Genomic DNA, 26,343 nt, shown 5'->3' with positions numbered 1-26,343 from the left:
TAAAATTTTCTTAATTACACTAATAATATTTTATAAAGTTGTTTAAACCATCTTTATTTAAGATAAGTTAGACAACGGTGAAAATACAATTACTAATCAACTTTTGGTTATTTTTAGAGCACCAAACTTATTTTGTAATTTTTTTAAAATATTAATATCTTGCATGATGAGTTAAAGATTTATTAATTATTAATGTCCACAATAAATAATGATAGTTAGTAAATAAAAATAAGAAAATATTTATCAATATATCACTTTGTTAAAAACAGAGCTAGCTAGTGGAATGATTCCACATACACAGTATGCACTTATTTGTTGTAATTAGGTACACTGAACAAAACAAAATATGGGAAAAGAAAGCCGGCCACCTCTATGTCTATGTTCTATAACTTTACACAAATTCATTTTAGCCACTCACTGCTGTCATAAAATTTCCTTTATTTATTTTTTTTCTTTTCCTATCCCTCCCCTCTCCCCTCTCTTTCTCTCTCCACATACCAAACCCCAAGTTCCCTTATAAATACACAGAAAGAGAGTGAGGAAGTTGTGTGAGTTGAGTCTGTGATGATAATGATGATGATGATGTGTTCCATGTGGATGTGGGTTGTCCTTGTGGCCATTGCTGGTGCCCTTTTAGTCCTAAGATCTATCCTCAAGAATGTAAATTGGTGGCTCTATGAATCCAAATTGGGTGTGAAGCAGTACTCTTTGCCACCAGGTGACATGGGATGGCCCTTCATTGGCAACATGTGGTCCTTTCTCAGTGCTTTCAAGTCCAAGGACCCTGATTCCTTCATCTCCTCCTTTGTCTCCAGGTAATTTAATTACTACTACTACTACTTATTATTATTATTATTATTAACTAGTTGTTATTTCTAAATTGTGACTTGTGAGTCTAAGTTTGACTTAAATTTAAGTTTATAAACTGTGTTTCGGGCTAAAAAATATGCGAGACAAGAGTAATTTGGATTAAAGTTTGTAAATATAAGTTTGAGTTAAACTTAAGTTTACATTCTGAGTTTGGAAAAGTATCTTTGCATGTTTAAAAATCAGATGAAAAGTATATATTTGAGGCAAAATAACTTTATTAAAGGGATAGGATCCTTGTTTTTACTTTTATTTTATTTTTATCTAAATGTATCGTAACCATTTCAAATACAAGCACTCTAAAGTCTTATTTCTTGCAAACTAAATTTCTAAACAAAAAAAATTACTCTAAAAAATATACTTTTGAGAAATAATTAAACATGATTCCAAACCCATTTTACTTTTAAACATATTTTTTGAAACTTTCTCAGCCGAAATCCAAACACACCTCAAAGGGTCAATGGTTCCCGTGATCCTCCTCTCACCTCAGGCCACTGACACCACCCCTTAGGCCTTAACCAAAGCTGCTGCTGTTACAATTAGTGGTCCAAGAAGCACAAGATAATGTACTTTTTTTTATACTTTATTTATATCTAGTTTTGCAGAAAAAGTTGGCTGGCCTTTGTGAAAGTGAAACTACCATAATGCTACCTTTCTAGCTTTTGGAATTGAAGTCCCTTTCCAAACCGAAACAAAACAAAACAATTCATTCAGAGAGGAGCTGCACCTGTTTGTCATTTTCACTGTACTTTGTTAACCATGCTTTCTCTCTCTCTCTCTCTCACAGAGCACTGTCACAAGTTTTCTTCTACTATGTGGCAGTGGCGCAGAAGCCACAATTTGTTGTGGACAGTGTGATACTCCAAATTTTGTCTGTTTCTGCTTTCTACCCTTTATTTATTTAATTAGTTAATCAATTAATTAATTATTTACTTTGAGCAATTTTTTATACAAAAAGAATTATATTTTCAAAAAGTTTAGCTTGAATTTTTAATATGAAAAATATTAGTTATTTGATTTTTTTCCATTTAATTTAATTGTTAGAAATTCACACCCCTTCTTATAATGATTTTTAAATACACACCTTTTTTTTTAAAGATAAAAATATGTTCAAACTTGTATTTTAATGTCAGAATTTTTTTTGGTAATCATACAAATAAGCAATTTTGAGTATTTTTGTGTGGGGGTGTGACTTAATGTAACTAGCAGCTAATTTTAAGTGCTTTTTTTTTTTACGTAATTTTAAATTTTAAGAAATAAAATTTTAAACACCTATGATTAGTTGAGAGTTTTATTTGAAATTTATACATGCAAAAAGAAAAAAATTACTTTCGATGACTTGTCCACCTTAAAACAAACAAAAATAAAGTAAATATTTACTATGTGAAAATGTATACTTTTTCAAAATAAAAAACAATTTAAACATTTCATCACATAAGAATGAAATTTACGTTAATAAAATTATCATGCAATACGTGCAATATATAAGTTTTGATGTCCGGATACGTACGTCATGATGTGGAGTCCATGTCAGCGTGGGCCCTCCGTGATTAAGCTGGTCTATAAAGTTTTATAGTACATTTTGGAATTTTTTTAAACATGAATTTAAGATTAAATCGAATATCTAAATTGATAATACTGCTTATATTATATGGCATAGAATTGTCGCCTAGTATTATTGGCTTATCTTCTTGGAATAAAGTGGAACAGTTATCAATGAAAGTTCCATGGAGAGCAATAGTTCTCACAGTAACTTCCTTTCCCCCCAACATTGGCAATAATATTATTTCGAAGTGTTTCAAATTTGATTCTAGTTCTCGAATCCAAGCGTAACTTTTGGTCCTGCATGTGTTGTTAAATATAATGATATACCCCTCGATCTTTATTAGTGTGTATGGATTAATTTTATGGTGAAAAATAATTATTTATTTTTTAGGGTAAATGTAAAATAGAAAAATAATTGTTTCTACTTTTTTGTGGTATGACCATGATTTTGTAGGATAAAATTGATTCTAGAATGTGATCCAAACACACTATATGGCAAGTCGGATTTTATTTATTTTTGTTAAGAATGAAAATTGATCAAAGAAGTTTCATAGGTTAGTTGTGGTTTAAAAAAAATAAAAAATTAAAGCGTTGTTGAATACGAGGGAGGGACAAAAGATGATGGAGACACTTGATGTCATTTAGCAAGTTTAACAAAATATTTTAATTTTGTAGCATAGATACTTAGATAGGTTGTCTTTTGCTGTGTATTTCATGAATGGTTAAATATTATAGGTGCTTGGGCAAACACATCAAATGTCGTTATAACATTTTAAATTATTTAATTATGTATCTATTGTTGTCAATTTAGCAAATAGTTTAACGAAAACGTAAAGTTTCACCTTTGATCATGCCATGTATCATGCAGATACATTATTTGTCATTTATGAAATACTGACACATGCATTTGCTTCATTTACTAATATTGGATACGTATTTCATACTTGCTCTTGGATACTTCCAAATGTATCTGCGGTGTAGACGTGTAGTATTCAGTGTTAGACACCAACAACTACATAAAGATTAATTTTAAAGTTAGGATTAGCCCAACAATAAATAAAGTTTAAAGTAAATTTTAAGAGAATTTTTTTAATTTAAGTATAAAAGCAATACTTAAAAGTCTTTTTATCAACATATATGACATTTTTTAATATATGAAACTTTTTTGTCTTATAAAATTTAATAGAAAATATTTTTTTATTGGTAGGTTTCAAACATGAACTTTAGTTGTGTTATCTTTGGTCAACCTGTTAAAAGTGGGTCACTTTTTAATGATATATTTTGTTGTCAATAGGTGTGATGCAATCGTATTCAAACATGAAAGTTTTCCTAATAGAATAAAAATTGATACTATATATTTCTGTTTTTAGGCAATCGATAATGATTTATGTCCACACAGTGGTTTATAATTTCTCTGTTACTTTTAGTAATGCCAGAAGCATATTAGTTTAGATTTGTTATATTTCTAGAGTTCAACATGCATACATTGAAAGTTTAAAAGTTTGTACACGGTCAATTAATCAAAAATCATAATTTACATAATTTTTAAAATAATTATTATTAAAATTAACAAAGTTATAAAAAATGTCATTACATGCATTACATATATCATATTTGTGCATCATAGTTGATGGTACTAACGGCTTTGATTCAATCAACAAATTATGAAGATTTGGAAGAACTGGAATGTACAAGACCATGATGTTTGGAAATCCAAGTATAATTGTGACAACACCTGAAATATGCAAAAGGGTGCTTACAGATGACGATAAATTCACACCTGGTTGGCCTCAATCTACTATAGAGCTCATTGGAAAGAGGTCATTTATTTCAATGTCTTATGAAGAACATAAGCGCCTTAGGCGTTTGACATCCTCTTCAATCAATGGCATGGAAGCACTGTCCCTCTACTTGACATATATTGAAAAAAATGTGAAATCTTCCTTGGAGAAATGGGCCAACATGGGACAAATTGAGTTCTTAACTGAGATCAGGAAGCTTACTTTCAAAATCATTATGCATATTTTCCTTAGCTCAGAGAGTGAACATGTTATGGAGGCTTTGGAGAGGGAATACACAGCACTTAATCATGGAGTTAGAGCCATGTGTATTAATATTCCCGGATTTGCATACCACAAAGCATTCAAGGTAACTTTAGCATAAAAGTGTGTGGAAAGACAACTTAGATAAAGTTCCTTATATGCTTACATCAAGTTTTCAAATCAAATAATGACGTGCAAATGCCTTTTTCAGGGTCAGCAACATTATTCTTTATGGGGGCTACTTAATATTGGTATAAACATCTATATGTGATTGTTTGAGTTGAAAACTTGATGACAAGGACTTGTATGAAAAAAAAAGTTTTATTAGCATTTATTTGCTTTTAATTTGAATGAAATGCATAGTAGTGTTTTTCTTGCAGCATTAACCTCAAAGTATGAGGTGGTTAATGGTAAAAACTAAAGTTACTTGTCATTACTTGAGGAGAAGCTTTTGACATTCTTATCCTTCGCTTGAGGAAAAACTAAAAATGTCTTCAGACAAGGTCTTCTGTTCAGTCTTAGAAGTACAACAAATTTTCTCTTTCGTTGATTTTGGTCCTCAATCAAGCATATTCAAGGATAACTATATCATTAATGACATTGTCACATTAGTGTGTATGTTCTTCAAATGAATCAGTAGTCCCTTTCAGTCAGACTCAAGATTATAACATGAAGGAACAGAATATAGTCCATGCAAATTTTGTAGTTATTTAGGTACAACATCTTATCACTTCATGCTTTCATTTCAGGCAAGGAAAAATCTAGTGGCCATATTTCAATCTATTGTGGACGAGAGAAGAAACTTAAGGAAGGGCTATCTGCCTGGAAAAGCCAAAGATATGATGGATGCTCTGATAGATCTTGAAGATGATGAAAGAAAGTTGAGTGATGAGGACATCATTGACATCATGTTGATGTACTTGAATGCGGGCCACGAGTCTTCAGGACATATTACCATGTGGGCAACCTTCTTCCTGCAAAAGCACCCAGAATATCTCCAAAAGGCTAAGGTATCAAGTTAATTTAACTATCATAGTCCATCTAAATTTACATTTTCTAAGGGACAATAAACATACATTTTAATCGCTTCATCTTGGAAAGTGTCAGCATGTCCTACCCTGTATAACAGTGTGACACCAAAATTTAGCTTTTACTTCCTAATATGGTTTACTCCTTGAGTAGGCAGAACAAGAAGAAATAATAAGGAGAAGGCCTTCAACACAGAAAGGGTTGACACTTAAGGAAGTTCGGGAGATGGATTTTCTTTATAAGGTATGCATCTGTTTATCTGAAGTTAATATCAACTGATACTGGATCAACTATGTTTATACATGTTTCCATTTTCCACATTCCTTAGGTGATTGATGAAACATTGCGTGTGATTACATTCTCACTAGTGGTCTTTCGGGAGGCAAAAACTGATGTTAATATCAATGGTTAGTACTGTCAATATCAGAATATTCTATTTACAAGGATTCATAAAGACATTATTGCATCTCCAATATCATAACTTTTTATCAGCTTGACCTTGCTTGGTAGATATGATAAAAGAAGTAAACAAAGTTATACTCTTCTCCTTTCTTTTGAGCTTAGATTTGAGTAGGGTGCAAATAACCACTACTTACTAGTATGATTTTTGTTCACTACATAAATGTTATGAGAATATCATGATGTGGCATGAACTATAATCTTTCATTCATGTCACAAAAGTACTAACTGCAAATGAGGTGATACAGGATACACAGTTCCAAAAGGTTGGAAAGTGCTTGTGTGGTTCAGATCAGTTCACCTTGATCCTGAAATATTTCCTGATCCAAAGGAATTTAACCCTAATAGATGGAATGTAAGTTGCCAAGCTTTATTTTTTAACTGATTTGAATAAAGTCTATGTATTCTGCACTTGTATATGTTCCTTATCATTTAATTTTCAATTTGGTGGTGCTGATTCATAGAAAGAGCACAAGGCTGGAGAATTCCTTCCCTTTGGAGGAGGAAGTAGATTGTGTCCTGGGAATGATCTTGCCAAGATGGAAATAGCAGTTTTTCTTCACCATTTCCTTCTGAATTACCGGTGAGCAGCATTGCTTAAATTTATTTTCCAGAATAAATTATATTTGTCCATAGTTTATAAGATCTATGATTAAACCTAAGTCTACTTCTAAATATATTGAATTCGTTTTGAGATGTATAAAATCCAATGGACAGAGAGGGAATACCTGCCTACTAGGATTAGTAATATCATTTATGATCTTTTGCATATCTCATTCTTTTTTTTTTCATGCACGTTCTTACAATAACAGTTTGATAAATTGAACTGTTACATAAGGTAGCCAATCATGTATGTGTATCAAAAGGAAAAAAAAAAAAGAGATGGAGCAATTTATTGATAGTAACAAGCATTCTATTAACAATGCTACTTCTTGATTGCACAGATTTGAACAGCATAATCCTAATTGCCCTGTGAGATACTTGCCACATACAAGGCCAATGGACAATTGCTTGGGAAGGGTCAGGAAATGTCCATCTACAACAACCTAAGAGCACATGTCTATGCTGTTTTTTATTTGAAAATCCATCTCCATGTTTTCCCTCAGCTATATGCTTTCATGTCCACTTTGAGCTACGTTGTCATAGCTTCAACAAAATGGAGAGGAAAAAAAAAGGCTTGTCACAGCACATGCAAATAAGTATAATTTCGAAAGCTCCATCTTTCACCCTCTTTAAGTACTAGTTAGAAGCCTAGTATGTCTTACATCTGATATGTTCTGAAAAATGGACAAAAGTAACTTTGTTTCATTAGGTATTTTTTCAAAGGAAAGAATCGAGTTTCTATGTCTTGTGCTTCAGGAGAATTTACTAATGTGTGCATCTACAATTGGGCTAAGTATAATTGTTATATATAGCACACACAAATTTTTGTGTATTAAACCAATTAAAATTAAATAATTGTATGATTGGATGGAACTTTACGTAAATATTAAATTTTGAAATAATGATGTTCCAATTCAGAATAACCAAGTACATAAAAGTGATCTATTTATAATATATCAGTACAAGTCATGCCACCAGATGGCCTTCATCCACATCATAGTAATAATTTATGTCTTGCAAATTGCAATGTCAATTGGTGAGTGCTAAATGCAATTGGTTAGTTCGGATGAAAATAAAGTCCATTTCCTAATGAAAATCACATGATGTCTAATAAAATGTGAGCACCCTTAAGAGTAATGCATGTGCATAGAAGACTAAAAAGCATGTTAGAGATACAAGGTGAGTTGGATGATTAAGAACACCCTTAAGAGTGATCCATATACATAGAAGACTAAAAAACATGTTAGAGATACAAGATGAGTTGGATGATTAAGATAAAACAAAAGATGAAAAAGATTATGGATTCCATCTTTTTTTTACAAAATCAACAAATTAATAACTAATATTTATAAATAAATAAATAACAAGTATGTCAGGTTTCCACTCTATAAACTTGAAACCTTCACAGTTAGTATTCATCATATCATGTAAATATCCACAATGATCTGATTGATCTCAAATGTGTATTCATAATATTTTTTTATCAATAAATATTAATTATTAATTTTTTTATAACAGAGGCCGAGGAAATCAAATCATTAACCATCTTGTCTCTTCTTTTATCAACCAATTAGTGACGACCGAACTTCAACAAAGTATTTGGGGGAGCTAAAATAAAGTTTAACTTATAAATCAAATATATAATTTTATATTATATATTTAAATTTAAGTTATTATGTACACACATCTTAAAGAAATAATATTAAACAAAATCATTAGAAAATACCAGGGTGTAGTGTTTGGAAAGAGATCTAAAAAAATTTAAAAATTTAAAATGTATGGTAATTTAATTATTGAATTGATTTCTTTCATTTTTAAATTAATTTGTTTCGATAAAATAGTTCTACTTTTTGTTTAGTCATCTTATATAAATTTAATGTTATGTAATAAATTTTCATTTTATTATATCAAAGTACACACATTTTTTAAAATTAAATTTGCTGAAAGCTGAAAGACGACCTTATTAGTTCTTCATTTGCCAACACTTTTGGTTAGACCTCCTCAAAGTTTTTTCTTGATACCTCATTTCATTATTACAATTTTCTTATCATATTCACAAAATAATTATAAAAGAATGATGCAATTCTACAAAAATCTTGTACAATACACATATATTGGATGTAATAGTTTTTTTTTTACTTTATATACGTGCATGTAATATAAAAAATAGGTATCATTTCTATAAGATATTTTTTTTATAAAAATTTCAATTTGATACTAGTTTTACTATTTTATCTTTTTAATTATTATTTTAGTACTCTAATTTATTTGTTATGGTCAATTTGATTCCTTTAGTTTTAAAAGATTCAGTTAGATTTTTTTTTATATTTTAAAATGTGTTCAATTTGATCTTATTTTTCTTCTATCATCTTCATATATTTTTAAAAAATAAGATCAAATTGAATCTATTTTAAAAATAAAGACTTCATTGAAAAATTTCAATATAAAAAAAATAAATTAAATCTAATATACATAAATTAAGGTATCAAATTAAACCTTTTGAAAATAAAAGGAATAAACTGACCCTAAAAAAAATAAGAGTCAAAATAATAGCCTAATTTTAAAACTTCAATTTCCCTTTTTTTGTGAAATGCTCCAACTTCCCTAATAAACATCCAACATAACACAACTACTAATTTATAAACTTATATTACATATTTTTATTTAAGTAATTTTATCTCAACTTCTAAATAAAACAAGAAATAAATAAAGAGAATTTATTATTTAAGATATTGCTCTACAATTAATTTTGTGAATAATGGAATATTTAATCACATAAGATATTTTTTTATAATATTGAAAATGAAATAATGACATAATATTTTTAATGAAAATGGATAAAAGATAATTGTAAAATGTAGAAACTTAGTTATTTATATTTTTTTTTCATGACATTATGTATTTTTAAAAATATACTATATTTTTAATAAAATATATTATGAAATATTTCTTGTCCTAAGAAAAATTCTTGAATGCACGAGTGTCATGGACAATGTTGGAGACCGTATCGCTGAAGACAAGATTGTAATCAAAGGTAGATCTAGAAAATATTTTTAAAACAATATTTTTAGATAAAAAAATATTATAAACTTTCACAAATACACCATCTCATAATAAAATATATATAAATATTCAAATTTTTGCATTCTGTTTTTTAAAAAATTATTTTATGAGGACAATCTTAATTTTGTATAGGCACAAAAACAATATTTACTTAATATATTCAAATAAAAAATTATTTAGTGAAAAAAATTATCCCCTAATATCTAATATGCATCCACCCATAGTATTGTTGATGTATTCAAATTGATTAATAATCATTTTTATATGTAGATGATTTAATATTTGTAATTAATTAAAAAAATTTAAATTAAAAAATAACAAAATTAATTATTATTATTAGATAATTATTAAATATATTTTAAATTTAATAAATATATCTTTAATTATTTATGTTTACCTAATAATTTTCCAAAGCCTAGGTAGCATCGGTCACAATCATAATAATATCTTGTGATTTTTCATTGGGAAGACAAGTTGGAGCAATTGAACAAGTCAATGGCCACCGTTACTGCCACCGGTTGCTTTGTGCAAATGGGTTGAGATTTTGAGGCCAAAGGTGGGAAGGATTATGCAGAAAATGTTGCAGAATATGTTGCACAGTTAGCTTTTTTCAGATGCCTAGAGATTTGAATCATGAGGTGGAAAGAAGATCCTAGGACAAGAAATTATTAGTGTTGGTCATGTAGTCAAATTGGGTAACAAGAAATTATCAGGTGATTTGTCAATTATGCCATGATGGATTGATAATGATATGATATATAAATAATTCAATACTTTAAATTAATTAATATTTTATCAATTAAAAAGGAATTAATTAAGTTTTTAATTTTTAAATTATTAGAATTTTAAATTTTTTATCTTAAATTATTTTTAAAAAAATTAATTCCAAATTTTTTTGTCAATATAAATAGTTCTTATTATTAATAATATATGTTATTAATAATATGTGTTAATTTATGATTTTAAAACAACTGATTTAATGTATTATTGTCAAATAAAACCAAACAAAAAAAGGTTAATTACTTAATAAAAAAAATAAAAATAAAATAAGATAGAGGACATTAATTTCCAAAATGATTCAAGTACATTGACAAATTGAACCTGACATATATATAAGTCATCTAATCTATTTTGTTTATGACATTATATCACTTAATAGAATACATTAACAACAAGTTTATTTTTAATAATAATAAATTTTTTAGGAATCAATTTTTATTTTAAATAATTTAAGAATAAAAAATCAAAATTTCATAATTTTAGGACTAAAAATTTAATTAACTCATTAAAAAATAACAAAATTAATTATTATTAAATTTAATTTATCACATGATTATTAATTAAGATCTTCTAATAATTTTTCAAAGGTCAGGATAGTGTCTTCAGAATCATAATATCTAGAGATTTTTCATTGGGACGATAAGTTGGACCATTTGCTTTTTGCAGATGGGTTGAGATTTTGAGATTTTATTGATATCATCACATAAATAATTATTATTTTTGTCCCATTAAATTGATATCACACCAAGGAAGAGGGACAGGAGACAAGATTATGAAGAAGATGTTGCACAGTTTGCTTTTTGCAGATGCTTTGAGATTTGAGTCATGGCATGGCTGACTTAGTTAGAAAGAATCCTATGACAAGTTGGGGTAGCTTCCAATCCTATTTCTTGAGAGATTTCTCATTAACATTCATTAGAGTATGATATAAATTGTTCATTAAAACAAAAGAAAAGTTTAATTTAAAATCGCTAAAATATAATTTTTATTTTTATTTTCTTAAATTTCTAATTTTAATTTCTCTATTTTTTCATTTTTAATTGAGACAATTTATTTTTTATTTTTTAAATATTCTTAATTTTTTTTAATTAAGACACTTTATGTTTTATTTTTAAAATATTTTATTTTAGTTATTTATTTTTTAATTGAGGTATTTTTATTTTTTATTTTTTAAAATTCTGCAATTCTAATACTTATTATCCAGATGAAAAATATTTTTTTAATTATTCAATTGTTAATAATATTAATTTATTTTAAAAAATTAAAAAAACATAATTAAGTCTAAAAAGAAAAAAAATACTAAAATTATATATTTTTAAAAAATAAGAACAAAATATCTTAATTAAAAAATAAAAAAATAAAAAATTATGAATTTTTAAAAATTTGATATTTAAGGAACAATAGACTAATATAATATGAGGAGTTATAATTTTAATATAGTAGGTTATAGTTAATGAGTGCATATCCGTGCAATAGAATTACAATAACTTAATTATCGGTCAATATAAGTCTTAAAACTTTATACTTTTATCACATTAGATCAATTCATTATAATATCTATAATTATTCCATGAAGGTCCAATATAAACCATAAAAGAATACCAAATTAACAATATCTTCAGCATGAGTTACAACTACAACTTATGATATTTTTTTAAGAAGAAACCTTATAGGCTTTCAATTTGCAGAACTAGTTGGGCCATATATATATATATATAACTGATTGGGCCTGGATGGAACAACTATTATTTTGTAAAGAATTCATTTAAGTTGCTTGGGGACACCTAACAATTTTGTTGGGACATCCAGTAATACAGTGAAAGAGTTAAAATATCCTTCATTTTTTATATGGATCGACGATCCGTATGACTCATACGGATTGACAATCTGTATCAATTTTTATTTTTTATTTTTTTTAACTCATACAGATTTTTGATCCGTATGAATTTTTGTTAACTTGTGTCTTCTGCAGCATTATTAATAAAATACTCAAATCAACTGAGCTAATAAACACATTATATTATAAATAAATAGTGTTGCTATATATAACATTAAAATTTCTAATTTATATTTAATGTACATGTAGATTTACATAATAAATTTTGTGATGATTATTTTTTATCTAATAATTAATTTGTTTACATATATGAGTTATAAATATAAATCATAGGTTTAATAATTATTTACATATGTAAAAAAGTATCAAATTTATTTAATTATCAAATGTAATAAAAAAATTTAAATACATCATTCAATTAAATATCATCTTTATTTAATTTTTAATCATTATAATAAACATCGAAATACATCATTCAATTAAATATGATATTTAATTGAATGATGTATTTAGATGTTTTTATAGCAATTGATAATTAAATAAATTTGATATTTTTTTACATATGTAAATACTTATTAAACCTATGATTTTTATTTATAATTTATATATGTAAACAAATTATTTATTAGATAAAAAATAGTCATCACAAAATTTACTATATAATTTTGCATGTACATTAAATATAAATTAGAAATTTTAGTGTTATATATCTACTAGCTCAATTGATTATACAGATCAACAATCCGTATGAGTTAAAAAACTAATCAACAATCCGTATGAGTTAAAAAAAAGAAACTCATACGGATCGTCAATCCGTATGAATTTTATGGATTTTTAATCTGTAAAAAAGGTGAAGAACATTTTAGTGTTATGTTGTGTTGTGGGTGTCCCAACAAAAGTGTTGGATGCCCGAAGTAACTGTAATTCATCTAGTGCGGTAAAGTCTATAATTTAAGACTTATATTAAGTCGCATTTGAGCTACCTGCTGCTCCAAATATTACACAAACTCTCGTCGGATCTGTACTCATAATTAATATGAAGGTTAAATAATAAGAGGAGTTACAATTTTAATATGGAATACTAGAATTAATAGGCTTAGGAAAAAATTAATGTCTAGGATGTAAGTGAATTTATATATATTAAGATAAGATTTCTAATTTACATATCTCCTTTTATATAAAAATGAATAAGTCTAGTCTCTCACATTATTTCTCAATCAACTCTTTAACTCAACTTTAAGAGCAATGAAAGCACAAATAAACTTATGTATTTATATATGGGATAAGATCTGTTTATATTATGTGTAAGTCTAAATATTTACACTAAATCTCATCCGCTGATATGAATTACTCTAATGGCTTAATTTATTATATTTTAAAAATTAGAAAATTGAATAAGTGAGCCTTGTGCTCTTTCTCTTCATTGTTGGTTTTTTTCCTGATTGTTGTTTCCCATTGCTCGTTCAATTAAAGTCAATTAATATTTTATTCAATAGACAGTGATCGAAGCTCATTTTTTGCTAGCGTCAATAAAAAAAAAAAAAACTTTGAACAATGTCAATAAAACATTAGCCTCAATTGAGGTGGTAAGAAACAATCTTAACCAACCTAGGTTCTAGCTTATTATCTTAGAAAGTATCATGAAAATGATTAAGTTTTAAAACATGTTCTTTTTCCCGGATGGATATCTATCCATGAAAAAATATTAATGCATAAACCAGATTGAATTTTTAACAAATAGATCAAATTTGATAAATAATTTTTTAATAAATAAAAATGAATTATCATGATCTGATCCATTAAGGTACAACTTAGAATTATAAATTAGCCTCAATTGAGGTCAATCAAAAACAGTCTTAATCAACTTAATGTGGCTTATTATTTTAGAAAGTATTATAAAAATAATTAAGTTTTAAAACATGTTCTTTTCTTTGGATGGATATCTATCCATGAAAAAATATTAATGCATAAATCAAATTGAATTTTTAACAAATATATCAAATTTTTTAAATAACTTTTTAATAAATAAAAATGAATTATTATCATCCGATCCATTAAGGTACAAATTATAATTACAAATTAACCTTTAAGTTTTTCTTCTGCTTGAAGTAGATAAACTTGTTCGTATACACTTTAACTAAAAGAAATTTTAAAAAATTAAACTTTTCTCAAAAATTAAAATTAACTTTTACACTTCAACTTTTGTTGACAATACTTTCATTTAGTTTCTCTAAAAAATTGTATGCACAAGTTAATTTTACCTATTGGAAAAACTTAATTTATTTTACCTTTCTAAATATGCATACAAAGTTTACACAAATAAAACACAAGTCTAGAAATGAAAAAGCACCCGGTTCCAACGCGCAGGACGTGACACTTCTAACACTTAAAAAACGCTTTCTAACACGTGAAAATGCACTTGATAAAGCTGCTAGTTTCAGAAGAAATTTGAACGAATTCCCATTCATCTAAACATCTACTTTCTATAAACAACAAGTACATGGACAGAGCGCTAAGGTAACAACAGCTATAAAGAAATTACAATAAAGATTCAAACAATGGTTCTATCTACAAGAAGGATATTTCAATATCCAAAAATATATCCTAATAAAGGTGAAACTTGCATAGTCACAAGAGCCTCCAATATTGCAAACTATAGACTATACCAGCAAATGATATTTAGCTGGCTGGCTGTCCTACTCAATTCCACCGTTCATCTCTCCTCGAGTCTAATTCTTCAAACTTCCATCAAGCATGGATCTACACATTTAAAAATGCCAAAAAATTAGAATACTACATTATTTGATAGAGATAGCAGGGAATCACTAAGCAGGCAAGAGATATAAGGTTGACCCTATGGTTGGGGAAGAAAGAAGGGAGCCGGAGAGGTCACGGGTTTGAATTCTCCTAATTGACATTTCTAACAAAACTAACAAGCAAGCATTTGCGGATAAAATAAAATAAAATAAAAAGGAAAACCAAGAAGCCAAATGGAATGTCTCCAAAATGATAAAACCAAATCACATGTCCGATCAATATGAGAAACTTGCCCTCATGACTAGGTTATATGAAAAATAAAATTCACATTTCCTTGGCATAAAAAAATCTACGTCTTCTATAGATGTATTATAGTATCATGTATGGAAAAAATGGGGAAAAAAGTTTTTTTACCCTCTTTGGGGATTTTCTCCCTTTCGCTGATTTTGTTGTAGCATCTGCAAAAGCTTGTGCAGCCTCCGCATCAGCTTCTGCTGCCTCTGCTTCCTTTGCTGCCTCCTCTGCTTCTGCAATGGCGGCTTCTGCTTCAGCAACTGCTCGAGCAGCAAATGCAGCTGCCTCTTGTGGAGTCATAGACCTTATCTTTTCTAACTCTAAATCTATCTGAGATCTAGTAAGGATGTTGGTCTCATCCCTGTCAATTTTCATAGAGGCTTTCTGCCTCCCTTCCAAATATAACACGGATGAGTTTCTTCTTCTGTCAGAATATGCTGCTATAGGTGCAATTCTATACTTGCGATTTACCTGAAATACCAAAGTCAGCCCTAAAGTAAGATCTCTAATAGAAACAACTTAATATAACTCCCACTCAAAATGAGAACATTCAGAATACTTGTCAAGCTCACGTAAAACCAAATGACTAAAAACATTAAATCAAGACAATGGATTCCTGAAAATTATATTATAAAAAATTGTTTCTAGTTCTTACCAAAACACACAAACTTTGTGCAAGTCTATGCATGAGTTTGGAGTTAAACAATGTATAGCTGTATAACGCAATCCTTACCAATTAATTACCCACAAGCAGCATCTATACGTAAGCAACAGTGAATAAAATAATGCATGAGTGTTGAATAACAACAATGTCTTAAATCCCAGATATCAAAGCGTGACAGACGGCCCCAAAAACTGAGATGGCGGATAGTCACTATCTTGAAATTTTTTGTATAGTTTACAAAAGTATACTATATACATAAAAAATCTCAAAAAAGATAAAAATTAATAGCATTCATAGTTAACAATAAAAGTCATATGTGTCTTAAACAAGTAAATACCAACAACAGTCAAATGCAAAGTTTCCTAGATAAGAAGGAATCATCAATTATCAATCACTATCTTCTAAATCCTAGTCTTCTTTATCATTTTCACTACTATTACAGTCATTGATATCATTCTTGAAAATTGAAATCCCTATAATACCCCCCCTCCCCAAAAAATCCCTAATGTCACGTTCAAAGGGCTTTTTTGGAATCACCAAATAGCGCTGCTATGGCCGCTATTTAAAACCCCAAGTAATACCAGCAACAACAACCAGAATAAAATCTCGATTAGAATTGTTTCTTATCATTTTAACTAGTCAAAAATCAGTACTTTCAAGTTTCAATTGTTTTGCCTACACCTCTACTTATATTCGTTTCAGCCATCTCCCCTAATCCTCTGGTCCTGGCATAAAACCCAACTTGCACCCCAAACACTTCATCATAGTCTTATAATGAGTAATTGTAGAGATTGTCTAATCAAACAGAGCTTAGACTAAATGCTTCAGTACTTGTCCAGGAAATAGTATCTATGCCCACTCCTTTAAATGACAGTTCCATGTTTCCATCTCATTCAATATTCACGCTCCTACATTTAAACCCATAAGCTTGTAAAAGCAATCCATCCACACTGGTGGATGAACAAACTGGGTTTGATACCACTCAATTTAGAGAAAAGCCTGTTCCTAAGAGTCAGGCAGACTAGAGAGGAGAGCTTATGCCACTTATAAATAGGAGTTTCATTTCTCACAACGAGACACGGCATAATTAAACATGTAGAAATATACCTTGATCAGTTTTCCACTTGCTGTCAAAAACTTTAATTTTGCAGACAACATACTTTTTAAGCCTGGCAGTGCCCAATATTGGTCCTACAGATTTCAAAGCAATGAAATTCAACTGCTGTTGAAAGCAGAAACAATATAGCTTATAACATATGGAATATGAAGTAGAGCAGTACTTTACCAAATGGGAAATTCACCAGTAATAAGCAGATGTAATGTCATTCCATAACCATAAAAATTTTGGTTATTAGAAAGTTTGACCATCATCACATTTTTAAGCATCATTACTATCAAGTATATTCATGTTTAGAGGTGGGGGACAAGATCATTCAGCCAAGGAAAGATCATAGAATAGACCAAATGTACACTCAAGATTCAAGAATGTGATCTTGACATTACAAGAAAGCAGTGAAGTTGCACCTCTCTATTGATTGAACTTAAATAGGTCACCTCATTGTTGGATAAATCAAGATATGACTAGGAATCGGGAGGGGGTGAAAGGTCATAAATCAAAAGATTGTAACACAGATTGTAGAATCCTACCAAAAGACACAAAGTTATACATAAAGACACCCATATGATTAAAAATAAAAACAAAGATAAAGAAAAAATCTTGCAAATCTAACATTAAAATAATCTTAAACTAAAAATTCAAATTCATAGATTTATAACTCAATTGATAGGTCCAACGTAACTCATAAGTCATAAACAGTCACATAAAATACAAAACATAAGCTTTTCATAATTCACTCATAATCAGCTAACCTAAATCCCTAAAGAAAATAATATAAGCATCTCCAATCAGGCGCATGGACATATTTTGTTCAGAAAAACAGAGGTGAACTGAGAAAGAACAGAAGCAGAAGAAGAAAAATGTTCCAGCGCAGCCAGCACAGCAAATGTCCAAGGAAGAACTATAACCATCACAGAAGGAAAAACAGAATCCCAGCAGCCCAACTAGAAGAGAGGAGATGAAGAAGATGAGGTAGAAGATAGGAGACAAAGCACAACAATGCAAAAGCTGAGAGCCTGAGATTGAGAGACAGGATTTGAACTGGAGAAGATAGGAGAAAGGAGAAGAGAGTTGTGCAAATGAGAGGCAGAAGAAGACAGGGGTGTGGAAAAAAACAATCTTAGGGTTTCGAAACAGGTTCAAATCTCTAAGCTCTAGATGAACTGGGTTGCGAAACCTGACCCAGAGAAACAATCTCCAGGATCAGAATGGCACAGCAATCCCTCAATTACACAAGGAAGATCACAATCTCGCTGCAATCTCACTTGTTCCCGATCATATGTCCAATTTAGCACGCTATTAAGGGAGAAAATCATATGATTGTGCAATCCTACAATCTTAATTGTGATATTGTCAACAGTGGGTCGTCTCACCTTGGAACTTTTAAACCAATACGAAAACTAATATATTTCTCAAAACCTGATGCTTTTCTTCGACATTAACCTTGAGGGGCTTTTCTTTTTAGAAAGCCATACATTTTTTCCCTACAAATCTAAACTAAAAGGCCTTGTTATTAAACTCAGAAAATTGCAGATCAAAAAATGCTGAAAAATTCCATTGACACTTGTATGGTTCCATAAGCAAATTTGATGAAGATTGGACAATTTCATTTGATTATTTTATCAATTTATCTAGGGCAAGCAGAACAAACAAAAGTTTGGCTTAGCACTTCATACCTCTATGAAAGCTGCAATAGCTGTCTTATTAGAACCACCATTCTCCTTCAAGCAAGTGATCGCTTCCATTATAAGTTTATCCAAACTGTATAAAGTAAACAGAGAAAAACATATACTGTCATGATAGACATAAATCAATTACACCCAAAAAACAACAAAGACACACACAATTTAAAGGAAATGAAAGCTTTTTAGGATGCATGCAACCAAAAAAAAAAGTAATCCAGCAAACATGCCAGCAATTAGATCAATGACCCTAACACTTGTTAGCCAGTAAGAATTCCCTGCTGGAAAACAATTGCAAATAGCACCACTGAAGAATCACTTTTAACTTTTTCAGCAAACCAGGTAGCTAATATAATAAAATAAAATACCATATCAAAACAAAACAAGATTCCAACCTTAAATTAGACCTCTTTGGACCAGGAATATGCACCATATCTCTAGAAACTTGAAGAGGCTTAACATCAACAATTTCTTCATCACTTGGAGCAACAGCAGTGATAGCCATAGAGTTCTCATCCTGTCTCGGGACCTGATGCACCCTTCTGACTGATAACCTAGATTTTTCCCTAGAGCTCCATCCATTTGCCATCACACTCAGATTTCTCCATTTATCCTATCCAAAACCCCATATCAGAACCACAAAAACAAGTTGTGCATAGTAATATAGATGGACCAACACTAATTCATTACAATGTAAGGAAAATGAAATAATGAACCTCAACAAAATAAAACATCAACAAATGCAACCAACAAGGTAACCAGACCTTGAGATCCACATTTGACCGCAGGTACAAGACACTACTAAACTCTGGATCCTTCAGTATGGTGCGCCATTTACCAACACCATGCTTGACAACTCCGGCTTTAAGTGCTTGTTCCTCTTCTGCAGTCCATTTCTGCTTCGGAGCACCCATCACATATAGATCAGAAACACTCTCAGCTGGCAAGCAATAGTAAATTACATAAGCATTATGTTTAGCTCTAAATACATAATCACAAGTTTTGCAATCATAAGACATCAGAAGCTCTTCCGATTACTTTAAACTTATATCCCATTAAATATTGAATTTTACAAATTCTTGACTCAAGATTCTTTATCAAATCATCTAAGAAAATTTCAACTTTGCGTTTGTTTTGATTTTTAAAGACAGCATACAATCCAATTATTGTACAAATCACGCAACTTGTGTTATTAAAAATTGTTCAATTCCCTACTTCCATTGTTAATCCATTGATTCCAGACAGCAGATAGTTCAAGGATGTGATTTTAAGGTCACACATGGCACAAAAACTATAAATTCAACGGAGGAAGCTGATCGTGAGCGTTCAAAGAAAACCCACAAATCCATTCTTAACACGGAAGCTACAGAAACATGCAAACCACTGTCCAATCAAATAACAAAACTTTGGAATTCAACATCAACAGAAAACCTAATCAGAATTGTTCATCCGAAATAAAAAAAATAAAAAATACTGATCCCACAATCGGACCTAAAACAATTGAATTTCGAATTGTTCTACGAAACCCTAAGAGCAGAATTTGAGAGATATCAGCGACGAAATAGAGAGGGAGAGAGAACGAAAAAGAGGAAGAAACCTTAATTGGAATTGATTGGGTGAGAAATTGGTGATTTAAGGTCCCAGAAATGCCCTAACCGGACCGGAGACCAGCATGTGCATTCAACACATGCATGAAAAGAACAGAAATAAAAATAAAAATAAGACTTTTGTACTTCTATTCTCCCAGTTATCATTAGTCTGTGAATTTGTTTTTTTATATATAAATTTTATTTTATTATTTTAATTCCATAATCTTTTTTTAATGTTAATTGTATAATCTTAGTTTATCTATTAAAATTTCAACAAAAAATTTATCTATTAATTTGACAATTAATATTAATTGAAATACCAACGTTGTATTTCATTGCATTGTAATCTAAACACATTTCTCACGTAAATGTGTTGAGGTAACACTTTATTACATGTGACGTCCGTATTTATGTTATACTCCAAACCAAAAATATGTGTTGAATATGTCATAGAATATGCAAGTTAATGAATAAATCAAAATAATATTTAACTAAAATAGTGAAGGACGGATTAACAAAAAAATACTTTATAAAAAAACAAACAAAAATTATAAAGTAATGCCTAAGAGAACCAAAAATAAAATTTTTAAAATAAATAAAATGACTGAAGGTTACATTTTTTATCCTCTTTCAATGACTATAAATTTGTAAATTAAAATTCGTCATATAATGACTTGAACTAATTATAGTAATTAGGGAATAAATAAATTTAATGAATATTGTAAAAAATATTATTAGTAAACCCTAAAAATATAAATATTTTAATAAAAAAGTCATTTTGTCCCTTAAAGTATAAAACATTCTCATATTATATTATAATGTTGAATAAATGAACATTTGAATCCATGTAAAATATACTTGAACATCAATTTCATCTTCATTTTATTTTTACTTTAATTGAACATTTTAAAGTTTAATTTTACATCAAAATATTTTTTGAAATGGTTCTTTGATAGGTGAATTGAGTATTAAGATTTTTTATTTATATAGTAAAATTAAAAGTAAAAGCTTAAAATAATTAAAATTGAGCAGTATCTAGTATTATATTTTAAGTTTTAAACACTGCTACAGTCCACTCCTCTGCCGCAGTGTTGTAGATGTTGATCATTTGATGATGCTGTCCCTGTTGCCGGAAACGAAATGGGTTTGATTCCTAACCCTAACCCTAACCCTAATGCTAAACCCAAGCAACCTGCGTTTTGCTTAAAATGGCCATGGAATGATGCAAACCCTAGCCCTAGCCCTAGCCCCTGCAAGTTTGAGGGTCCTTTGCCATTGAAATCTCTCCAAAACCTTGGCTTAATCGCTTTCAATTTTGCGAGCTCTGTTTCGAGTTGGAAGAAGAAAACGAGTCCAGCTGCAGCGTCGGAGTCGGAGGCAGAGGCAGAGGCGTTTGCGTCGGCTCTGGCGAGCGGGAAGGAAGCGACTTTGTTGGAGTTCTACTCCCCCAAGTGCAGGCTCTGCAATTCCTTGCTCAAATTTGTCTCCGAAGTCGAAACCAGAAACTCTAATTGGCTCAACATTGTTATGGCTGATGCTGAGAACCCCAATTGGCTACCCGAGGTATCTTCTTTTTCACTTATTTGACCTAAATGATAGGAATTGAGATTACTCTTGGATTCATTCATGTTGGACTCAACTTTGGGATAAAATCCTGTTGACATTTTGTATACAAGGGTGCATGATGCTGAGACTGTTATTGATTAACTTTATTTCTGAGCCTGAATTGTTGTAGGATAATGGCCATTTAGCAACACAGAAAAAATATAGACAGAAAAAGGATGGACAACTAGCAACTAGGAAAAAAAACATAACCTAATAAAGTTTGGGAAAAAAGCCAACTCTTCCCGATTACACCAATTAAACCCGTTAATGAGAACAAATTCTATCTATTGGAATAAATAAATTCTAACTATATAAATTAATTTGCATAAATTGCCATGGACAAAATCAAGTCGTTTCCCCTTTTATGTCAATTACACATGTTTTTCATTCAGAGATGAAACCAAACTTGCTAAATACCCATGCAGCCATGCTACATAAGCATGAACAGTTTGTTGGAAATCCTACGTCAACTGTAGTTTATAGTTAAGGACCTATTTGAATAAGTTTCTCCAGAAACACTTAAGAGAAGAAAAAAAGAAGGAAAAATTATATAAGGTTCCCCGTAAGCTAAAATTAGCTCATGTGTAAGTTAAAAATAAGCTTTTAGAGCTAATATGAAAGAAATTCTACAGATTAGCTTATGCATAAGCTAATTTTAGCTTATAGAGAAGCTTATTTCAATTTTTTTTCTCTTGTATTTGCTTATGGAGAAGTTTATTCAAACAAACCCTAATTCACATTTCTCTTGCATTATCATAGGTGATATTTTATCTCAATGCCAGTGACACACTAGGTTTTTCCACCACATGCCTAAATCAAGGAAGAGCTTTTGAAACAAACTTGTGCATGCTTGTCATCATTCTGTAAAACAATCTGGATTTGAATCATGTGACTAGCATACAACTCAATTGATTCTCTAGCACTGGTCTTCGGTCTTCCCAGTTTTGGCCAGGCTGGAAAAATGATCAAACAGCAATAAAAATGGATAACTCTTCATATAAGCTGCCTTTCTGTTTAATTTTCCTTTTTCTGTTATATTTTTTATTCTGTTAGTTCAGGGTTCCACTTGTTTTACATTGTTTAACATATTTGATTATTACTACTGTCATTTGTTTGTGCTATGGAAATTGGGTATACTTGTCATTGGTTTAAGATGGATTTTGGCTGGGTATCATACCTTATTAACATTTACTTTGTTGCTTTGTGAAAGTTTTTTTTTTATATTGTTTTGTTTCTTTAACTCAAAAGTACGAGTATATATCAAAGTTGGTCATTAGAAAGAATTAAATGTGACAAGGGAGCTTATCAAAGCTTAATAAAATAATTATTCATGTTATCTCCTAGAGTAAGTATGCTGAACTACATTTGCGCAGACCTGACCTCGCACTGTCAGTCTCATGCTCCCAAGCCTTCTTTTCTCCTCCTCTTTTAGATGCAGACCTGTTTCTCTATCTTTTTTTTTCAAATGTGATGATCCTCAGTATATCCCTCTCGAGAAGTATTGCATTCTTGCCTCTTCTTGAAAATACTTTTTGGCTTTTTTATTTTTTGTTCATTCTTTCAGAATTACCTTTGCATGCAAACCATTCTAATTTTCTTTACACTCCAGCTGCTGCTTAAATGAGCTTAACCTGATATCTTGCCTTGGATTATGTACAGCATGCATTGTAACAAATGCTGCTTCCACATTAAACTTACCTTTTAACTGTCGGATTATACCTTGGACAATCTCATTTGTTAGCATATGCTATTAAAAATTGACAAATGGACAATGCCAGCATTTTATCCAAACAGAGAGTACCATCCCATCCTACGATCACTCTTGAGCCGAAAAGTTCAAAACATTACATTCTAAGTCCATTTTCATATATATGTCCTTCAATGCATCTAGTTTTGATATGCAAGGGATCCATTTTGACATATTTCTGTGTGAAACTTCAGATGATGGTTCTGACAAGAAACATCAATTTTTTGGAGGGGTATGAGAAGAGCATCAAATTTTAATTTAAGATTAAAACACATTGTTGATGAGAGATTTGAGGCCCTTATCCTTTACTTGATGGAAACAGCCGAGGTCCAAATTTAGGATGGACTTACAAGTTTTCTTTGAATACTTTAACCATTAATTAAGGCTATTACTTCTCGATATTCTTGCATGACCTTCATTGAAATTGGTTTTGCTATCTTTTATACCTTGAGGATAATGTTGTATACGAATAACTCAATATTTTATTTATTTGTTTAATCTCAGGAGAATACATTTTGTTCATAATGACTTCTTGCTGACTTATTTTTAAATCTTCCTATTGCAGCTCCTTAATTATGATGTTAGCTATGTTCCTTGCTTTGTGCTTCTTGACAACAATGGAAAGGCCCTGGCAAAGACGGGTGTCCCAAATAGCCGTTTACATGTTATTGCAGGACTCTCCCATCTTCTCAAAATGAAGCGTCCTCAACAAAATAATGGATGATGAGCCTAGTGCATGAAAACCAACCTTCTGTTCAAGTACCAAGGCACCATAACAGGAGTTATACAGTTAACTCGATGGTTGAAGGAAAAAGTGGGAAGAAAGGAGTCGTGTGCTCAACTCTCTCACTAATATTCTAACAAAACTAACATCGAACATTTTGGATTGCCTTGGTTTAACTTTAACACGGAATCATCATTATATGTAAATTAACTCACATTCTTATGTTTCCAAGAACTACTTGCACCAATGCTAACCTACATGCATGGTGAGTCTCGTATTGTTGTCATCTTTGTTTTGCATGTCAACGTGCATTTCATTATCTTAAGCAACGGTGCCCATATCCTTTGGGCTCTAAGGGAATCCTTTAAAGCCACATCACAATTTTCGCATTTAACATCAATCTCTTCTCTTAAGCTAACAAATTTATAAATTTTAAAGAATATTCTTATTCCAGAACAATTTCTAAAGATACTCTCGTTCAATACAGGGTACCAGATTGATAAGAGTAGATAAATCAAAACTTTCAAAAGAACTTATAATTTGAAAGGAAAGAATAACTAATATGAAAGAGCAAGCGAGGCTCCTTTTAAAGGGGGTAAAGAATAATATAAATAAATTAGTTTAGTTTGTTTTTTTTTTTTTAAACTTTGAGCAGTTGTAATGTTTTTGGCAGGCCAAATTTACTGCCTCAAGAGGACTAAATCTTTTTCCCATTTATAATTCATAACATCTTTCTGAAGTATTCTTTCTTTTTCTTTTATTTTTTTAGTTAAGGGCTTCCTTAATTTCTCATTATAAGCAAATATTGATTGAAATCCTGATAGACACTAAATATGAAGATTTCTCTGAGTCATGATTCAAACTTGGTTCACCCCATTTTTTTTCTCACTCTACGTAGGCCTCATTGGTAACAAATATAATATCTTTAACCTTTTTTAATAAATCATATCTTTAACTTATATATATATATATATATATCCTAAAATTAATTCAAAATTTAAATATATACAAATATTTATAACGGTTTTTTCCAAGAGTGCTTTAATCTAGTTCTGGGATTGTTGCCCTTGCATTCACATAAATATATCATATATACTTAACTTCCTAAGTTCCCTAGAGGCAAATAGAAAGAAGCTTCCCAAAATTTTAGAAAATTTCAGAGAGGGATAGAGGAAGAAAACATGAAGAGGTTCTACAGGTGGAGAAAAATTACAACTAACAAGTTGTCTTCAAAATCAAGAAACAAGAAATCTAAAGTTGTCAAGAAACGTCCCGGTAATTAATGGCCTCTATAGCTCTAACTTGTAACATATAATAATGATCATTCATTTGTTCTTATTATTCTTTTGTGGGTTGAAATTTCGAAAAATCAAATGCAAGATTAATATTATTGTTATTTGTTGGCTTTATATTAGTATTTATTTTTCTATTTTTTTTCTCCACAGAAGATGATTATAGTTCGGAAGAGCAGGTTTTGCGGATGTTTGACATGAATATGATGTATGGACCCTGCCTTGGATTGACAAGATTAGAATTATAAAGTTGGGAGCGTGCACACAAGATGGGTTTGAACCCTCCTGAGTAAATTAAGTGCCTTTTGGAAAGTGGCAAAGCTCAATCAAAATATGTGTGGCATAAGTTAAACACCCGTGCAGGAATTCTTACTGTTGAAATATCACGGGAAGGGAATTTTTTTATTGAAAGAAAAGATTATTGATACCTAACTATGGTGTTGTGAATTTGATTCCTCAATTTTTTTAACTGATTAAATCTTTCTATTTTCAAAATTAAATGAATTTGATTCTTCTATTAAAACACATTAGTAGCTTCTGCTTACATGGCTCATTCCGTTTGACATGATTTACGAATGATGCTCGCTGCTTCTACATCAACTAATCAACTAATAAAAACATTCAAAACACAAAATCCATCCAAAATA

General features: G+C 30.1%; 3 protein-coding genes across 5 annotated transcripts; 2 read left to right on the top strand and 1 right to left on the bottom strand.

Annotated features, from left to right (window-relative positions):
• The first annotated feature begins 332 nt into the window (after positions 1 to 332).
• Positions 333 to 7,310, top strand: LOC114368869 (ent-kaurenoic acid oxidase 2-like). Its single transcript, XM_028326145.1, has 8 exons — positions 333 to 815; positions 4,083 to 4,560; positions 5,204 to 5,464; positions 5,637 to 5,726; positions 5,812 to 5,890; positions 6,191 to 6,297; positions 6,407 to 6,525; positions 6,887 to 7,310. Exons 1-8 carry the CDS (start codon positions 565 to 567, stop codon positions 6,990 to 6,992), a joined length of 1,491 nt encoding a protein of 496 aa, XP_028181946.1. The 5' UTR covers positions 333 to 564; the 3' UTR covers positions 6,993 to 7,310.
• Positions 7,311 to 14,660: 7,350 nt separating this feature from the next.
• On the bottom strand, positions 14,661 to 20,488 carry LOC114367712 (telomere repeat-binding factor 1-like). 2 transcript variants are annotated; one of them, XM_028324907.1, is made up of 7 exons: positions 20,337 to 20,488; positions 19,504 to 19,679; positions 19,135 to 19,352; positions 18,734 to 18,818; positions 17,048 to 17,131; positions 15,397 to 15,747; positions 14,661 to 14,985 (listed from the first exon to the last, which is right to left on the bottom strand). In XM_028324907.1, the coding sequence occupies exons 2-7, from the start codon at positions 19,651 to 19,653 to the stop codon at positions 14,974 to 14,976; spliced, it is 900 nt and encodes a 299-aa protein (XP_028180708.1). In that variant the 5' UTR covers positions 19,654 to 19,679; positions 20,337 to 20,488; the 3' UTR covers positions 14,661 to 14,973. The 2 variants fall into 2 exon arrangements, with proteins under 2 accessions (XP_028180708.1, XP_028180709.1); XM_028324908.1 differs by having other exon boundaries at positions 20,231 to 20,447.
• Positions 20,489 to 21,383: 895 nt separating this feature from the next.
• LOC114367713 (thiol:disulfide interchange protein TxlA homolog) lies at positions 21,384 to 24,729 on the top strand. 2 transcript variants are annotated; one of them, XM_028324910.1, is made up of 2 exons: positions 21,384 to 21,891; positions 22,693 to 24,239. In XM_028324910.1, the coding sequence occupies exons 1-2, from the start codon at positions 21,469 to 21,471 to the stop codon at positions 22,798 to 22,800; spliced, it is 531 nt and encodes a 176-aa protein (XP_028180711.1). In that variant the 5' UTR covers positions 21,384 to 21,468; the 3' UTR covers positions 22,801 to 24,239. The 2 variants fall into 2 exon arrangements, with proteins under 2 accessions (XP_028180711.1, XP_028180710.1); XM_028324909.1 differs by lacking the exon at positions 22,693 to 24,239 and adding an exon at positions 24,246 to 24,729 and having other exon boundaries at positions 21,390 to 21,891.
• Positions 24,730 to 26,343: the final 1,614 nt, after the last annotated feature.

Source organism: Glycine soja, chromosome 9 (assembly GCF_004193775.1).
Source record: "Glycine soja cultivar W05 chromosome 9, ASM419377v2, whole genome shotgun sequence".
In the NCBI taxonomy this organism is placed as follows: domain Eukaryota; kingdom Viridiplantae; phylum Streptophyta; class Magnoliopsida; order Fabales; family Fabaceae; genus Glycine; species Glycine soja.
The sequence above is the reverse complement of the archived record's forward strand: the minus strand, read 5'-3'. Positions and strand labels throughout refer to the sequence as shown.

Coding starts and splice junctions, on each gene's coding strand:
- LOC114367712 (XM_028324907.1), bottom strand. CDS start 19,653: ATGGGTGCTCCGAAGCAGAAATGGACTGCAGAAGAGGAACAAGCACTT. Junction 19,353..19,503: donor GGTCAAATGTGGATCTCAAG/GTCTGGTTACCT, acceptor GGTTTTGGATAG/GATAAATGGAGAAATCTGAG. Junction 15,748..17,047: donor CAAGTGGAAAACTGATCAAG/GTATATTTCTAC, acceptor TTGGTATTTCAG/GTAAATCGCAAGTATAGAAT.
- LOC114368869 (XM_028326145.1), top strand. CDS start 565: ATGATAATGATGATGATGATGTGTTCCATGTGGATGTGGGTTGTCCTT. Junction 816..4,082: donor ATCTCCTCCTTTGTCTCCAG/GTAATTTAATTA, acceptor CAAATTATGAAG/ATTTGGAAGAACTGGAATGT. Junction 5,465..5,636: donor AATATCTCCAAAAGGCTAAG/GTATCAAGTTAA, acceptor CTCCTTGAGTAG/GCAGAACAAGAAGAAATAAT.
- LOC114367713 (XM_028324909.1), top strand. CDS start 21,469: ATGGGTTTGATTCCTAACCCTAACCCTAACCCTAATGCTAAACCCAAG. Junction 21,892..24,245: donor ACCCCAATTGGCTACCCGAG/GTATCTTCTTTT, acceptor TTCCTATTGCAG/CTCCTTAATTATGATGTTAG.